General features: G+C 39.5%; 1 protein-coding gene across 1 annotated transcript; it reads right to left on the reverse strand.

Moving 5' to 3' along the window:
* Positions 1-66: 66 nt before the first annotated feature.
* LOC132010845 (oocyte-secreted protein 2-like) lies at positions 67-9949 on the reverse strand. Its single transcript, XM_059389195.1, has 4 exons — positions 9760-9949; positions 3103-3281; positions 1781-1884; positions 67-181 (listed from the first exon to the last, which is right to left on the reverse strand). The coding sequence occupies exons 1-4, from the start codon at positions 9947-9949 to the stop codon at positions 67-69; spliced, it is 588 nt and encodes a 195-aa protein (XP_059245178.1).
* Positions 9950-13100: the final 3151 nt, after the last annotated feature.

The following is a 13100-nucleotide window of genomic DNA, read 5'->3' on the forward strand; positions in this document are numbered from 1 at the left end:
TTTTTTTAATACAAAAAGGTTTTTCCAACAAAATTCATGATGTCAGTTCCAATGCTCCATTCCTCCTTAAGGACTTAGTAAGCCTAGTTCTTCCGGTGTTGTCTCAAAGTCAGCAATAAAGGGACTGGGGTCCAATTTTATTTCATTTTCTGTAGAAACTGGTGTAAGCCACACTGATTTCCTAAAGAAAAAAAACAGGAGCAGATATTGTTGGCATACTTGGCACCTGGTCTCCCTGAGTCTATACTTGGGTCCAAGTTATTAAGTTATTTTTACCCCTGTGGCCATTTTCAGTATAGTGATTTAAGGATGTGGCACAGTGCCCAGACCCTCTGCATAACAGGTGATTTGAAATGTTGCTTTAGTCAAGTACCAAAATGCCCAGGAAAATGGATTCAGACAAGTAGATCCTAAGAATAGTAAGTAAAAGCTGCCAGAGTTTAATCTTAACTAGTGTAGTAGTGGCACAGGGTGTGTGTGTGTGTGTGTGTGTGTGTGTGTGTGTGTGTGTATAGCAGTAAAAATGTATGCTGTAACACCAGTAAGCTGTCTATCTTTTTTGGCCTAGTTTTCATTTTTCCCAAAGGAAGATGAACTGCAAACAACACAAAAATCACTGTTGAAGCAGAAATGCCGGTGTTATCATTAGTGATCAGGTAGCCTATGGAGAAGCAATAGCTTCAGAGCATTATTTCACAACATTTCATATTACTCTAAGCACTGGATAATATATAGGAATGAAAGCTTGTGTGTGTGCATGTGTATTTCTCTACAGAATCAAATGTTAGTGCCAGCTACTTCCCAGAGTGTCACTAAGCTCCTCAGCCTTACACGTGCCTTATGGAAGTAAGTTAAAGAGTATCAAGAGGATGTAACAATATGAGTGTATATAATGTCACTGAGCTGTACACTTGAAAATGGTTAAGATGATAAATTTCAGCTTACATATATTTTACAACAATAAAAAAATAAAATACCAGGGGTGCCTGGGTGGCTCAGTCTTTTGAGCGTCCGACTCTTGACTTTAACTCGGGTCTTGACTCAGGGTTGTGAGTTCAAGCCCTGAACTGGGCTCCACATTGGGCATGGAGCCTGCTTAAAAAAATTCTCCCTGCAAAAAATACTGCACATTTGCTCTGAGTTCTACCTTCTTTTTTTATGTCAACTATTTTCACATATTAAACAAGGATAAAATTTTTTCCAAGATTTGTAACTGATAACACTCAATGTAAATATTACAGTGACACGATTTGTAACTTGTGACATTCAACGTAAATATTAAAGTGTTTCACCACATACCATTTTACTTGGACTCAAAGTTCATGTGGGGTCCCTTTGGGATTCAATGTCTCAGCTCCACAGAACTGCAAGCAAAATGCTTTTAATGATTAGGTTGATAAACCTTTCCTTTCATGTATTCCATGAGTTAGTATTAAAATGAAGAACTTATATTCCCTTCTATTAACATGGAATTAAACCATGAGGTGTATTAAAGTATTAGGAAGGAGGAGACACTGAAAAATAGTATCAGGCTTGATTCTTCCATTTATTAAGGCGACTGAGTAATGAGTCTTCTTTGTGGTTCAGTTGTTGCAAAATAACCTCATTATACTAGAATGTATATAAAAAATAAAAGTATTAAGTATTTTTAGGGAGGCTATTTTCACATTTGGACGTATGGTTATGGGTGAATCAAGTCTAAAGTTCGTGCTTCTGCAGAAGTATCTTAAGTAAATGGGAAGCAGATACATCTCAAAGAAGGCTGGTCTATTGGACTCACCTAGAGGCAGAACACTCCAAAGGGATCTTCTGAGGGTCACAATGCAGATTCCGAGGGTTAAAGTACATCTCAGTTTGGAAAAGGAGAGTATCCTCCGAAACAACCTAAGGGAGCAGAAAGGTTAAATAGAAGATACTTCTAGTAACAGGGGAGGCATACACACATTTGAGTAAGAGGTAGAAAACATTTACAATCTCAAAGTTGGCTACTGTCACAATGGTCTGACAACCCGCTGGGACAGAGAGAAGTATTATCTGTAAGAGCGTATTTAAAGTGCCTGGGGGAGGGGCGCCTGGGTGGCTCAGTGGGTTAAGCCGCTGCCTTCGGCTCAGGTCATGATCTCAGGGTCCTGGGATCGAGTCCCGCATCGGGCTCTCTGCTCAGCAGGGAGCCTGCTTCCTCCTCTCTCTCTCTCTGCCTGCCTCTCTGCCTACTTGTGATTTCTCTCTGTCAAATAAATAAATAAAATCTTAAAAAAAAAAAATAAAATAAAGTGCCTGGGGGAAAAAAATCTTAATAGAACATAGGAGCAAACCTAAACTGCCAATGAGAGCCATCTTTATGACTCATTAATGGAAAGATTTCCAACAGTTCTCTCAAAAAGGAGGATTTGGAGGTCAAATAACAGAGTGGTTTAAAGTATAAGCTTTGAAGGGTAATCGTCCTGGTTTGGTGTCTATACTACCATTAACCAGCTTTGTGCCTTCTAAAGCTTCATTCCATTCTCTCATTTCTAAAGGAGCCAACACCTTATTTGTAGGTGACTATTACAGTTAGTCACTGGACAAAATATCTCTGTAGTATGAATATAACCTGTTCAAATAAGGGAATCTATGAAAAGATAATATTCCAGGATAATAATACAGTTGAAGACTTATGCCTAGAAGAATACATGAGAGACTTTATCCCAGTGAAAATCTATTTGCTGTATAGACACACATCCTCAAAGCACAGGCAACTCAAATGACCCAATGAATAGGATATACCTTTCCAGGAACTGTGACCTTCCCATTAGGAGCACCAAAAGGAATTTAAAATTGTCTGCTAAGCTTTAGTAAAATACAAGCATAGCCTAGGGACAACTTAAAATCGGTTTCCTAACCAGTCTGGAATTGCATGTCCTCAGGTCCTACGCACACAGACGTCCCAATGTCTAGTGAATGATAAGTAAGGAACTGTGTTTTTGTCACCCATAAATTATGATAATTAGAAGCAAAATTTGCTCTTTAAGACAAAACAAGAAAGACAATAATTTTAGTGCCAGATATAAAGATCTAAAAAACTATTTAGAAGTTATTTTTATAAATAATCACGAGTCTCACCTTTATCCTGATCCCACAGTCATATACAGGGTATATAAAATCATATGCATATGTTTGTATCCGAGTCACAGGGCAACCTGATCCCAGATATAATTCATCAGCAAATATATACAGATTGCTGCTGTACCCACATGGGCTAACTGAAATCATCAACCAGTCCATAGAACAACTTACTTTCACTGCGGAAAGAATCATAAGAGAAAATATCAGATATGTATTTATCTCAGGGAAGAATTCGAAGATTATTCAGCTATGCCCTCTGTGATTAACTAAAAGGTATTTCTTTCTCTGACATAATCAAGGCTTAAAGAACAACATATAAAAGTTTTCACATCACCATTAGTTTCCAAAATATCTGCATCATTATATCCTCAACTAATTAGACTTCAGTTATTTCACAGGGAAGAACATCGACCCATAAGGATAAGAAAATGACCATCTTCTAGCCCTCTGCCTCCTCTTAAAAAAATTAGATGCCAAAGAGGGTGGTCTACCTAGGGCTAAACATAGGGACAGAAGTAAAATGCAATGCATTTGAGTAGAAGAGACATATTCCCAGGAATGCTTGTTGGAGAGGAAGAAGAAAAAGAGCGGAAGAGTACAACCCATGTCCAGAGAAACCAGAACCAGAGACAAACAGAGCCATAGAGGAAAGACTCTGAAGAGAGAAAGTCCACTGAAGAGAGAAAAATCAGTCCTTTAAGAATAATCACTATTTCTAATGGATTAATGTATCCTGTGGAAGTAAAAGTGTGCTGGATTCTGACCAAATATGCCAGATGGACATTAACCACAGTTTCTAACATGACACTGAGCAAGCCCTTCATGTGTCAGAGGGACTAATTGCCTAATATCTTCTTTCCTATAGGATTGGTGCTCACTTACATGTCCATTACAAATTAATAATAAAAAGCCAGAATTCACAAAGAAAAGAGTAGCTAGAGGTTCAAACCTTGACTAGGAAAGCTCCTAAAAGAGTAATAGGAGACCTTGGAATGCATCCAGGATATTTTTAAACGCTTTTAAGATCTAAATCTTCCCAGCATGAAAAAACATTCCTATGTCAGAAGCAAGAGATTCCAACATTATTTAAGCCTGTCAGTTCTTGGTCTTTACAGATAAATCATCAGGAAAGTAAGAAAATTCAGGGAGATGTTTTGAGGGGAAAAAGTAGCATTGGAGAAGGCAGGTGATCTACATCAGTGATAGTAAGCTCCAAATGGCTCCATGTGTTTGAAATATTATCCTAGCGTTTGGATTATTATCCATGTGTTTGAAATATTATCCTATTATCCTAAGATCCTTCCCAAAGGAAGAAGAGAGTTCCAACAGTTGATTAAAGATGGATTTGATAGGTAAGTAGACATGGACATACAGGAAAGGGAGCCTCTGGCTTCATTTTTTTTTTTTTTCATACTATATTAGGGTCATTTCAGTCTGACATCATGAGGTTATGTCTCAAGTGACTGAGAAATTATTTGAGGGAAAGCCTGAGGAGCACAGGTAGCTGAACCCCAGGATCATGGATCACAACCAAATATCAATGCCCTCCTACCCTGACCCCAGATGGCCCTGACGCCCTGTTCTCCCCAACCCCAGATGGTCCCAATGCCTTGAGTCCCCCTCTACAGATGGTCCCAGTGCTCTGCTCTGCCCCCCCCCCCACTGCAGATGGCCTCAGTATATAGACTCCAGTCTTCTTTGCCCAAAAGCATTTCTCTTCTATCTAATTGTAAGGTCCGATCTCTTTGAGAGAAGCGTCCCTGCAAGGAAAGTGACCATAACCCTTCCAAGGAAGTGTTCTCCAGAGCTGGCCATTTACCACAGATACTCTCAGCGCAAGGCCAAGTCAAGGCAGCAAGGAGCGTCCAGACCCCTAAAGCCACAGAGAACTTCATCTGAGCAGACCCCCAGCCAGCACTTCTCAGGAAACAGGAAGAGGGGCCGGCCTTAAGTGAGTATGTGTGGCATCCCACTCAGCTGCCTTCATTTTTCTACTGATTTAGAGAGCCCCCTGGGGCACTCTCACAGTGTCAACCACCTGAAATCTACAATTCTCCAGACTCCCCAAACACTGAATCTCCAGAAAGCATATCAGGCAAAAAGTGCTGTTTGATGAGGGTGTCTGCCCGAGGCCTGCTGAGATGGCCTGGGAGGCTGGCATGGCCCACAACACTTCCAATAAATGCTAAATTGTAGGAACCTGTTTCTGCCAGGTGATTTTTTTTTTCAGGTGTCCTTCTAATAAGCAGAATAGCCTAAATCATATATATGTGAAATCAAAAGATATTTCTTTCTTTTTTTTCTCCAGGTTTGTCTGGAAGAAATCAGCAGCAGAGATACCCAAGTGACAAGTCCACATGCTGGTTTTTTTGTCTTTCATTTTCTTTTTTTTTTTTTTTTTTTTTTTACTTTCTCCTGATCCTAACATTTCTATGATCTAAAATTCATAAGCTTTACATTTATCTTTTAAATCATTCCAGGGCTGCCTCGGTGGTTCAGTCGGTTAAGTATCTGCCTTCTACTCAGGTCAGGATCTCAGGCTCCTGGGATGGAGGCTTGGGCTCCCTGCTCAGCATGGAGTCTGCTTCTCCCTCTGCCCTTCCTCCTGCTTATGTTTTTTCTCTCTATTTCTCAAATAAATAAATGAAATCTTTTTAAAAAGTAATTTTCAATGATTCCAATGCAAGCATCTATCAGTGTTCCAGAAGGCATCAGAGTCCACTGGTGAAGAGCTTAACCTCTGGAATCATAGATCAGTTTCTCTACTCTCTGTTTACTCAAGTTTGGGAAAGTCAAACAAGCTAAGGCTCACATTCACACTCTGTAAAAAGGAGGCATAATAATATTATTTCCCTTGTAAGCTTATTGTATTAAAAGGGATAACAAATGTAAGCAGTCTAGCCAAAGTTAATAGTGTACAAGAAATACATATAAAAACAAAGTAGAGGGGCCTGGGTGGCTCAGTCTCGAGCATCCTAGTCTCAATTTTGGCTCAGGTTGTGGGATTGAGTCTGGCTCAGTTCTTGAGAACTAAGATTCTTTCTCCCTCCCTCTTCCCCTCCCCCTCCAGCTCATGCACGCGCTCTCTCTCTCTCAAAACACACACACACACACACACACACACACACTCACAAAACTAACATAAATAGTGTACAAAAGTACATATGTTCGCCTCAAACTTAAGCACAGTGAGTTCAGGTTTTATACAGTTTCCCAAGGAAACATTACAGGCCGGAAGAGAGTGGGATGATCTATTCAAAGTGCTGAAAGACAAAAACTGAAGGTTTGCTGTATTTGTTACTCCCAAATGACTTCTCAAATTATTATGCTGAATTATAATTTTTAAAGATGCTGGATTGAATACCATAGTGTTCCAATACCATAGATTTCTATTTTTTTATTTTTTTATAAACATATAATGTATTTGTATCCCCAGGGGTACAGAATCACCAGTTTTACACACTTCACAGCACTCACCATAGCACATACCCTCCCCAATGTCCATAACCCCACCCTTCTCTCCCTCCCCCCTCCCCCCAGCAACCCTCAGTTTGTTTCGTGAGATTAAGAGTCACTGATGGTTTGTCTCCCTCCTGATCCCATCTTGTTTCATTTATTCTTTTCCTACCCCCCAAGCCTCCCATGTTGCATCTCCACTTCCTCATATCAGGGAGATCATATGATAGTTGTCTTTCTCTGCTTGACTTATTTCACTAAGCATGATATCCTCTAGTTCCATCCACATCGTCGCAAATGGCAAGATTTCATTTCTTTTGATGGCTGCATAATATTCCACCATGTATATATACCTATATATACCACATCTTCTTTATCTATTCATCTGTTGATGGACATCTAGGTTCTTTCCATAGTTTGGCTATTTGTAGACATTGCTGCTATAAACATTCAGGTGCACGTGCCCCTTCGGATCACTACATTTGTATCTTTAGGGTAAATACCCAGTGGTGCCATTGCTGGGTCATAGTGTAGTTCTATTTTCAACATTTTGAGGAACCTCCATGCTGTTTTCCAGAGTGGTTGCACCAGCTTGCATTCCCACCAACAGTGTAGGAGGGTTCCCCTTTCTCCACATCCTCGCCAGCATCTGTCATTTCCTGACTTGTTGATTTTAGCCATTCTGACTGGTGTGAGGTGATTCCTCATTGTGGTTTTGATTTGTATTTCCCTGATGCCAAGTGATATGGAGCACTTTCTCATGTGTCTATTGGCCATCTGGATGTCTGAACAGAAATGTCTGTTCATGTCCTCTGCCCATTTCTTGATTGGATTATTTGTTCTTTGGGTGTTGAGTTTGCTAAGTTCTTTAAAGATTTTGGACACTAGCCCTTTATCTGATATGTCACTTGCAAATATCTTCTCCCATTCTGTCAGTTGTCTTTTGGTTTTGTTAACTGTTTCCTTTGCTGGGCAAAAGCTTTTGATCTGAATCTATCAAAATCCTAGAGGAGAACATAGGCAGTAACCTCTTCGACATCAGCCACGGCAACTTCTTTCAAGACATGTCTCCAAAGGCAAAGGAAACAAAAGCGAAAATGAGCTGTTGGGACTTCATCAAGATAAAAAGCTTCTGCACAGCAAAAGAAGAAGTCAACAAAACCAAAAGGCAACCCATGGAATGGGAGAAGATATTCCTAAATGACACTACAGACAAAGGGCTGTTATCCAAGATCTATTAAGAACTCCTCAAACTCAACACTGAAAAAACAAATACACGTCAAAAAATGGGCAGAAGGCATGAACAGACATGTCTCCAAAGAAGACATACAAATGGCTAACAGACACATGAATTTGTTCCATAAACAATATTTTTCTATACATTTATATTCATACATGGGACAACAGCTTTGGAATCTGCTATTATAGCCAGTTACTATGAATTGAGAAGATATATGACACCTTTTTTTTTAAGAGTTTAAGATTGTTTATGAAATGTGAGAATTTTCCTTTGTTTACAGTTAGAAAAATTTGCTTGAATATATCCTATTCCAACACCATTTTACTGATAGATATGTGATGAGTTCTAAGTTCTCTGTCTCTTTAGATTTCTGCCTTTTGAACAGCTACCAACATTTTACATTAAAAGTGATCACTGAAACCTCAAAAAAAAGAATTTTTAATTTCCTCTATATTAATTTATGTTCTTATTTATCATAGTTTCTTTTTCTTTGTAAAACTTGAGTTCCATTTAATTTATTTGTTTCTTTTTTTCTATGCAGTTACTTCTCTAGCAAGGTGGAAGTTCCTATATATTTAATTCTTTGGAAGTTTTATTTTTATTTTTTTTAAAGTTTACAAGATCACCTCTGTGTCTGGGTCTCCAAAACCATCCCCTGTTTTGATGATTTGCTAGGAGGACTTGATAATCATGGCATAGCATGGTCATATCACACCATGACTTAGTACAGCAAAAGGATATAGAGCGAAGGAAAGATGCATGATCCAGAGTCCAAATGAAAACAGGTGCAAGCTTCCAAGGGTTCTCTCCCAGTGGAGGCACACGAGATGTGCTTAATTCCTCCTGCAGTGAGTTGTGGTGACATGTGAAATGTTATCTACATACTCAGCATTCAGGGTGTTTATCAAGGGCCAATCACATCACCATCCACTGCCTAGCACATACCAAAATTTAACACTCTGGAAGGAAAACAAGTGTTGAACACATAATTTGCACAAATAATTGAGGCAAAAGGTGCCTCTGTCATCAGAGTGGCAGGAACTCACCCCAAATCCAAAATTCCTAAGACATGAGCCAGGAAGAAGTTTGTGAAACATAGTGGGAATTAATAGGAATTAATTAATTAATTAAGAATTAATTACCTAACCAGAGGTTGTATGGTATACGTGCTGGAAGGCTGGTTTGTACAAACACATCCTGAATACCCTTGTTAATCACTATCTTGAGAAAGTAGAGATTCCTGTCTTCCCTCTATATTCAATCAAGCAGAATGTGCAGAAATTCATGTTCAGTATTCAAGCTCAGGGACTCCCAGCATGGCCAAACCAGAACATCTCCCTTGTAAGGAAGTGCTCAGATGGCAGGATGTGACCTCCTTGGAAGGCTGGCCCTTCGAGGATGGGAAAGCCTACAAAGAGTTGCTAGGCTAAGTTGCTACACAGATCCCAGCAGCAGATCCTTTGTCCAGTCCACCACTCCTGGAACCTTGAATGTAAGTTCATCCAGTAAACCTATGTCTTGGTCTCTGTTTTCAGATCTTATCTTCACCCTCACCTGATCATCACGCACCTCTGACTTAGAGTCTGCAGAAGGGATTGGGGCTGGAAGGGAGGTGCAGCACAGAATCATGGTGATGATGGATAGAATAAACAAAAAATGCAGTGGAACAAAGAAGAATGAACCTGACATTTGTTAGCTGTTAGCAGGTTATTGATCAGCAGTGTTAAGCTTAAAATTAAAAATGCTGGTTATTTTACCAGCAAAAGATGGGTTTCTCAGGAATAGCAGAACAAGAAAGAATACAGAACTATAGGCAAGTCTGGAGAATAAAGGAGAGGAACACTCTTTCATAGACGAAGAGGGGCAGTTGGGCAGGCTGCTATAAAACAAGACCTTTGGAGCAACCTGGGATCTCTGAGTATAGTGAGTTTTCATTAGCTGAGTTGTGATTGTCTCACTGGCAGGACTGTTGCTGGGGGAAGCCAAACGTCTTTCTGACCCCTGCTGGGGACAGTAATGCCTAGTAGCCAAAGTATCTAATGCAAGTTTGCAAGGTCTCTCTCTTCCTGTTGGGTTCCCAATTGACAAGGAGTGGTAGGGCGTGAGACCGCCCCCTATCCCCGCTCCTTCTGAAGCTCCCAACTCCATTTTAATGAGAGTTCCTTGCATGAATTTTCATACCAGGTTATTAAAAAACAAATCCCCAAAGTCAACAGCTATATTAATATGTTAAAAAAAATCACCCCCACGGCTCGAAATTATCACCCTCCAAAATTCCCTGTTTCTTACAATAATTAAGACTATAAATCAACACAGAAAGCACGAGGAGCCCTCCTAACATGCCAGAAACCTTCCTTGCTTCAGATCTCAAACCAAGGTACGACAGGAAAAAGAAATCAAGGAGGTGAGCCTCTTCAAGTGTTTGTAAATCTCTTGCCTCTTCAGCTGTGGGTGGTGACCTAGCATTCTAGAAAGTACCCTCAGCACAGTTTTGGCTTTTCCTTCTTATAGCTGAAGTTTTTATAATTCTATTTTTTAAATTATATTTATCAACATAAAATTTATTATTTACATATATTCACATGTCTGTGAATCATCAGGCTTACACACTTCACAGCACTCACCATAGCACATACCCTCCCCAATGTCCATAAGCCAGCCTATCCCTATCCCTATCCCTATCGTCCACCCCCCAGCAACCTTCAGTTTGTTTTGAGAGATGAAGAGTGTCTTATGGTTTGTCTCCCTCTCAATCCCATCTTGTAGTTTTTATAATTCTAAGTAAGAAAAAAAGTCAGGAGGGAGAATGTGAGAATGTGAGAAGTGATTCTAGACTATAGCCCCACACACCAGTTGTGTCTTCCCCAAACACACGGATGTGTCTGAGACTGTGTCTCACCTAATATTTGATACATTTGATTGGACTGTTAAAGTAGGGCTTTGCAAGATGCTTTGAGGGATCCTTCTGGGTGATACAGAAATATCCCTTATGAATTCATTGAAAATACTGCATTTTATATTTACTCTGGATTCTCATGTAAAGAATCCAATGTCCCTGCCTCCCAGCCAATGATTCAGACCCACTAAACTGGGACAAGATGTGCTAATCTGTACTTGTAACCAGCTCCAGGAGATTCCGACAAACTCACAGAATCGTGGTCTAAGTTTGGAAAAACACTGCTTTCTGATTTAATTTTCCTCGACCAAAAGGCGTCTTATGAATGTACATTCTTGCGGGGGGGGGGGCTGAAAAAAGGTACTCACAGAGCACTTTTGTCCAATTAAAACTAGTGCAAAATCTTGAGACAAAGGGATTGTGGATAGGGATAACCTGGTTCTGTTATTTTGGCAAAAACCATCCTTTAAGAAGCTCCATCTCAGAAGTAAAAGCTTAATAAATTAACCATTAGAAATTATATATGTGTCCCATGGATTGCCTCAGCTTCTAAAGGCAGGATAGGGACGCCTGGGTGGCTCAGTCGGTTAAGCTGCTGCCTTCAGCTCAGGTCATGATTCCAGAGTCCAGGGATTGAGTCCCACATCAGGCTCCTTCTTCTCAGGGAGCCTGTTTCTCTCTCTTCCTCTACCTACTTGTGCGTGCTTTCTCTCTCTGATGAATAAATAAAATCTTTAAAAAAATAAATAAATAAAGGCAGGATAATTGTTGGTAAGCATTATCAAATGTAGCTATAGGAATCTCCAGGATTATGAATTGATATAACAAAGGACACCAAAACAGTACACCTGTCATCATAAGAAACCTCAAGGCTATGTCCGTTCTACAAAATATTTTTACTGTATTTTAAGTTCTTTAAAATCAACAGGAATTTATTTTAGGTGTCTATTGCTTAAATTAAATTTGGGCATGAGAGCCTTACAGCAGATTAAATATGCAATTCCTATTTGTGAATTATATTTCAATATAGTGGGAAAAATCCTTCTCTTTTAAAACTTGGAGGGGAAAAGGATCTGAATTTTAACAACGTCCCTAGCTGACGGGCATGCATTTTGAAGTTTGAGAAGCAACGGAACAGTGAATGGGTAAGAGCATCAGACTGGAATTTGAATCCTGAATGTGCCCCTTACTAGCTCTATAATCTTGGGCTGGTTATTTAACTCCAGACTCTGAGTTCCTCATCCGTAACATGGTGACAATAACAGCTCTGAGGGTGGTGTGAGGATTAGATAAGATTATGCTCCATATCTGGCACACTGTACACACTCCAAAAATGGTAGCTAAACGTGTACAACTCCTGTCATTGTCCTAGTTGGAAGCTTTTTTCCCCCCCACATGGACCACTGTGATAACTTCTTGCTTGTTTTTCTAGACTTAGCCTATCCCCATTCATCCCATCACATACTCCAGGGCCAGCTCTTTCCACTAGCAAAGATCTGATTGTGATACTGCTCTCCTCCAAAAGCTTCAGGCCATCTCATTGCATCTATGTGCCCCTCACTGCAGTCGTAAGCCAAAATTCTTTGCATGAAATCCACAGCCTGCTACTCTATGAGCCCAGCCCAGAGAGAATGATACGGTGGATTGAAGGAACCCTTGAGTTGGGAGCTTCAAATTTTTGCCCTTGTTTTAACAAAAATGAGCTGTTTGACTATGTGTACTCTCTTCAGGCTCCAATTTCCTAATGGATATAATTAAATAATTTGGTTAATAGTTTTACCAAGGTCTTTTACACCTAGCAATGGATGAGGCTGGAAATTAAACCTATTCTATGGACACACCAGGAATAATTTAATAAAGTGGCATAATACAAAGCCAACATACAAAAATCAGTGACATTTCCATATACTAGCAAGCCATCTGGAAAGAAAATCAAGAATAATCTCATTTCCAATACCAATTAACAGAATAAAATAGAAATTCCTTGTCATATCCAAGGTTATGAAAACTTACCACTATGTTTTTTTTGAAGGATTTTATAATTTTAGCTCCCACATTTAGGTCTTTGTTACATGTGGAGTTAAATTTTATGTATGAGGAGTAGTAGGATTCCAGCTTCATTCTTATACATATAGACATCCTGTTGCCCAGCACCATTTGCCAAGAGATTATTCTTTCTTCATTTAGTGATCTTGGCATCCTTGCTGCAAATCAGTTGATCACAGATGTAGTGGATTTATTTTTGGATTCTCAATTCTATTCCATTCATCTATATGTTTATCCCTATGCCAGTAACATAGTTTTGATTATTATACCTTTGTAATGTGTTTTGAAATTGGGACGTGTATATCATCTCAGTTTATTCTTTCTCAGGATCGTTTCGCCTATTTGGGATTTCCATAT

The sequence above is a fragment of the Mustela nigripes genome, chromosome 1, assembly GCF_022355385.1.
Source record: "Mustela nigripes isolate SB6536 chromosome 1, MUSNIG.SB6536, whole genome shotgun sequence".
Lineage (NCBI taxonomy): Eukaryota > Metazoa > Chordata > Mammalia > Carnivora > Mustelidae > Mustela > Mustela nigripes.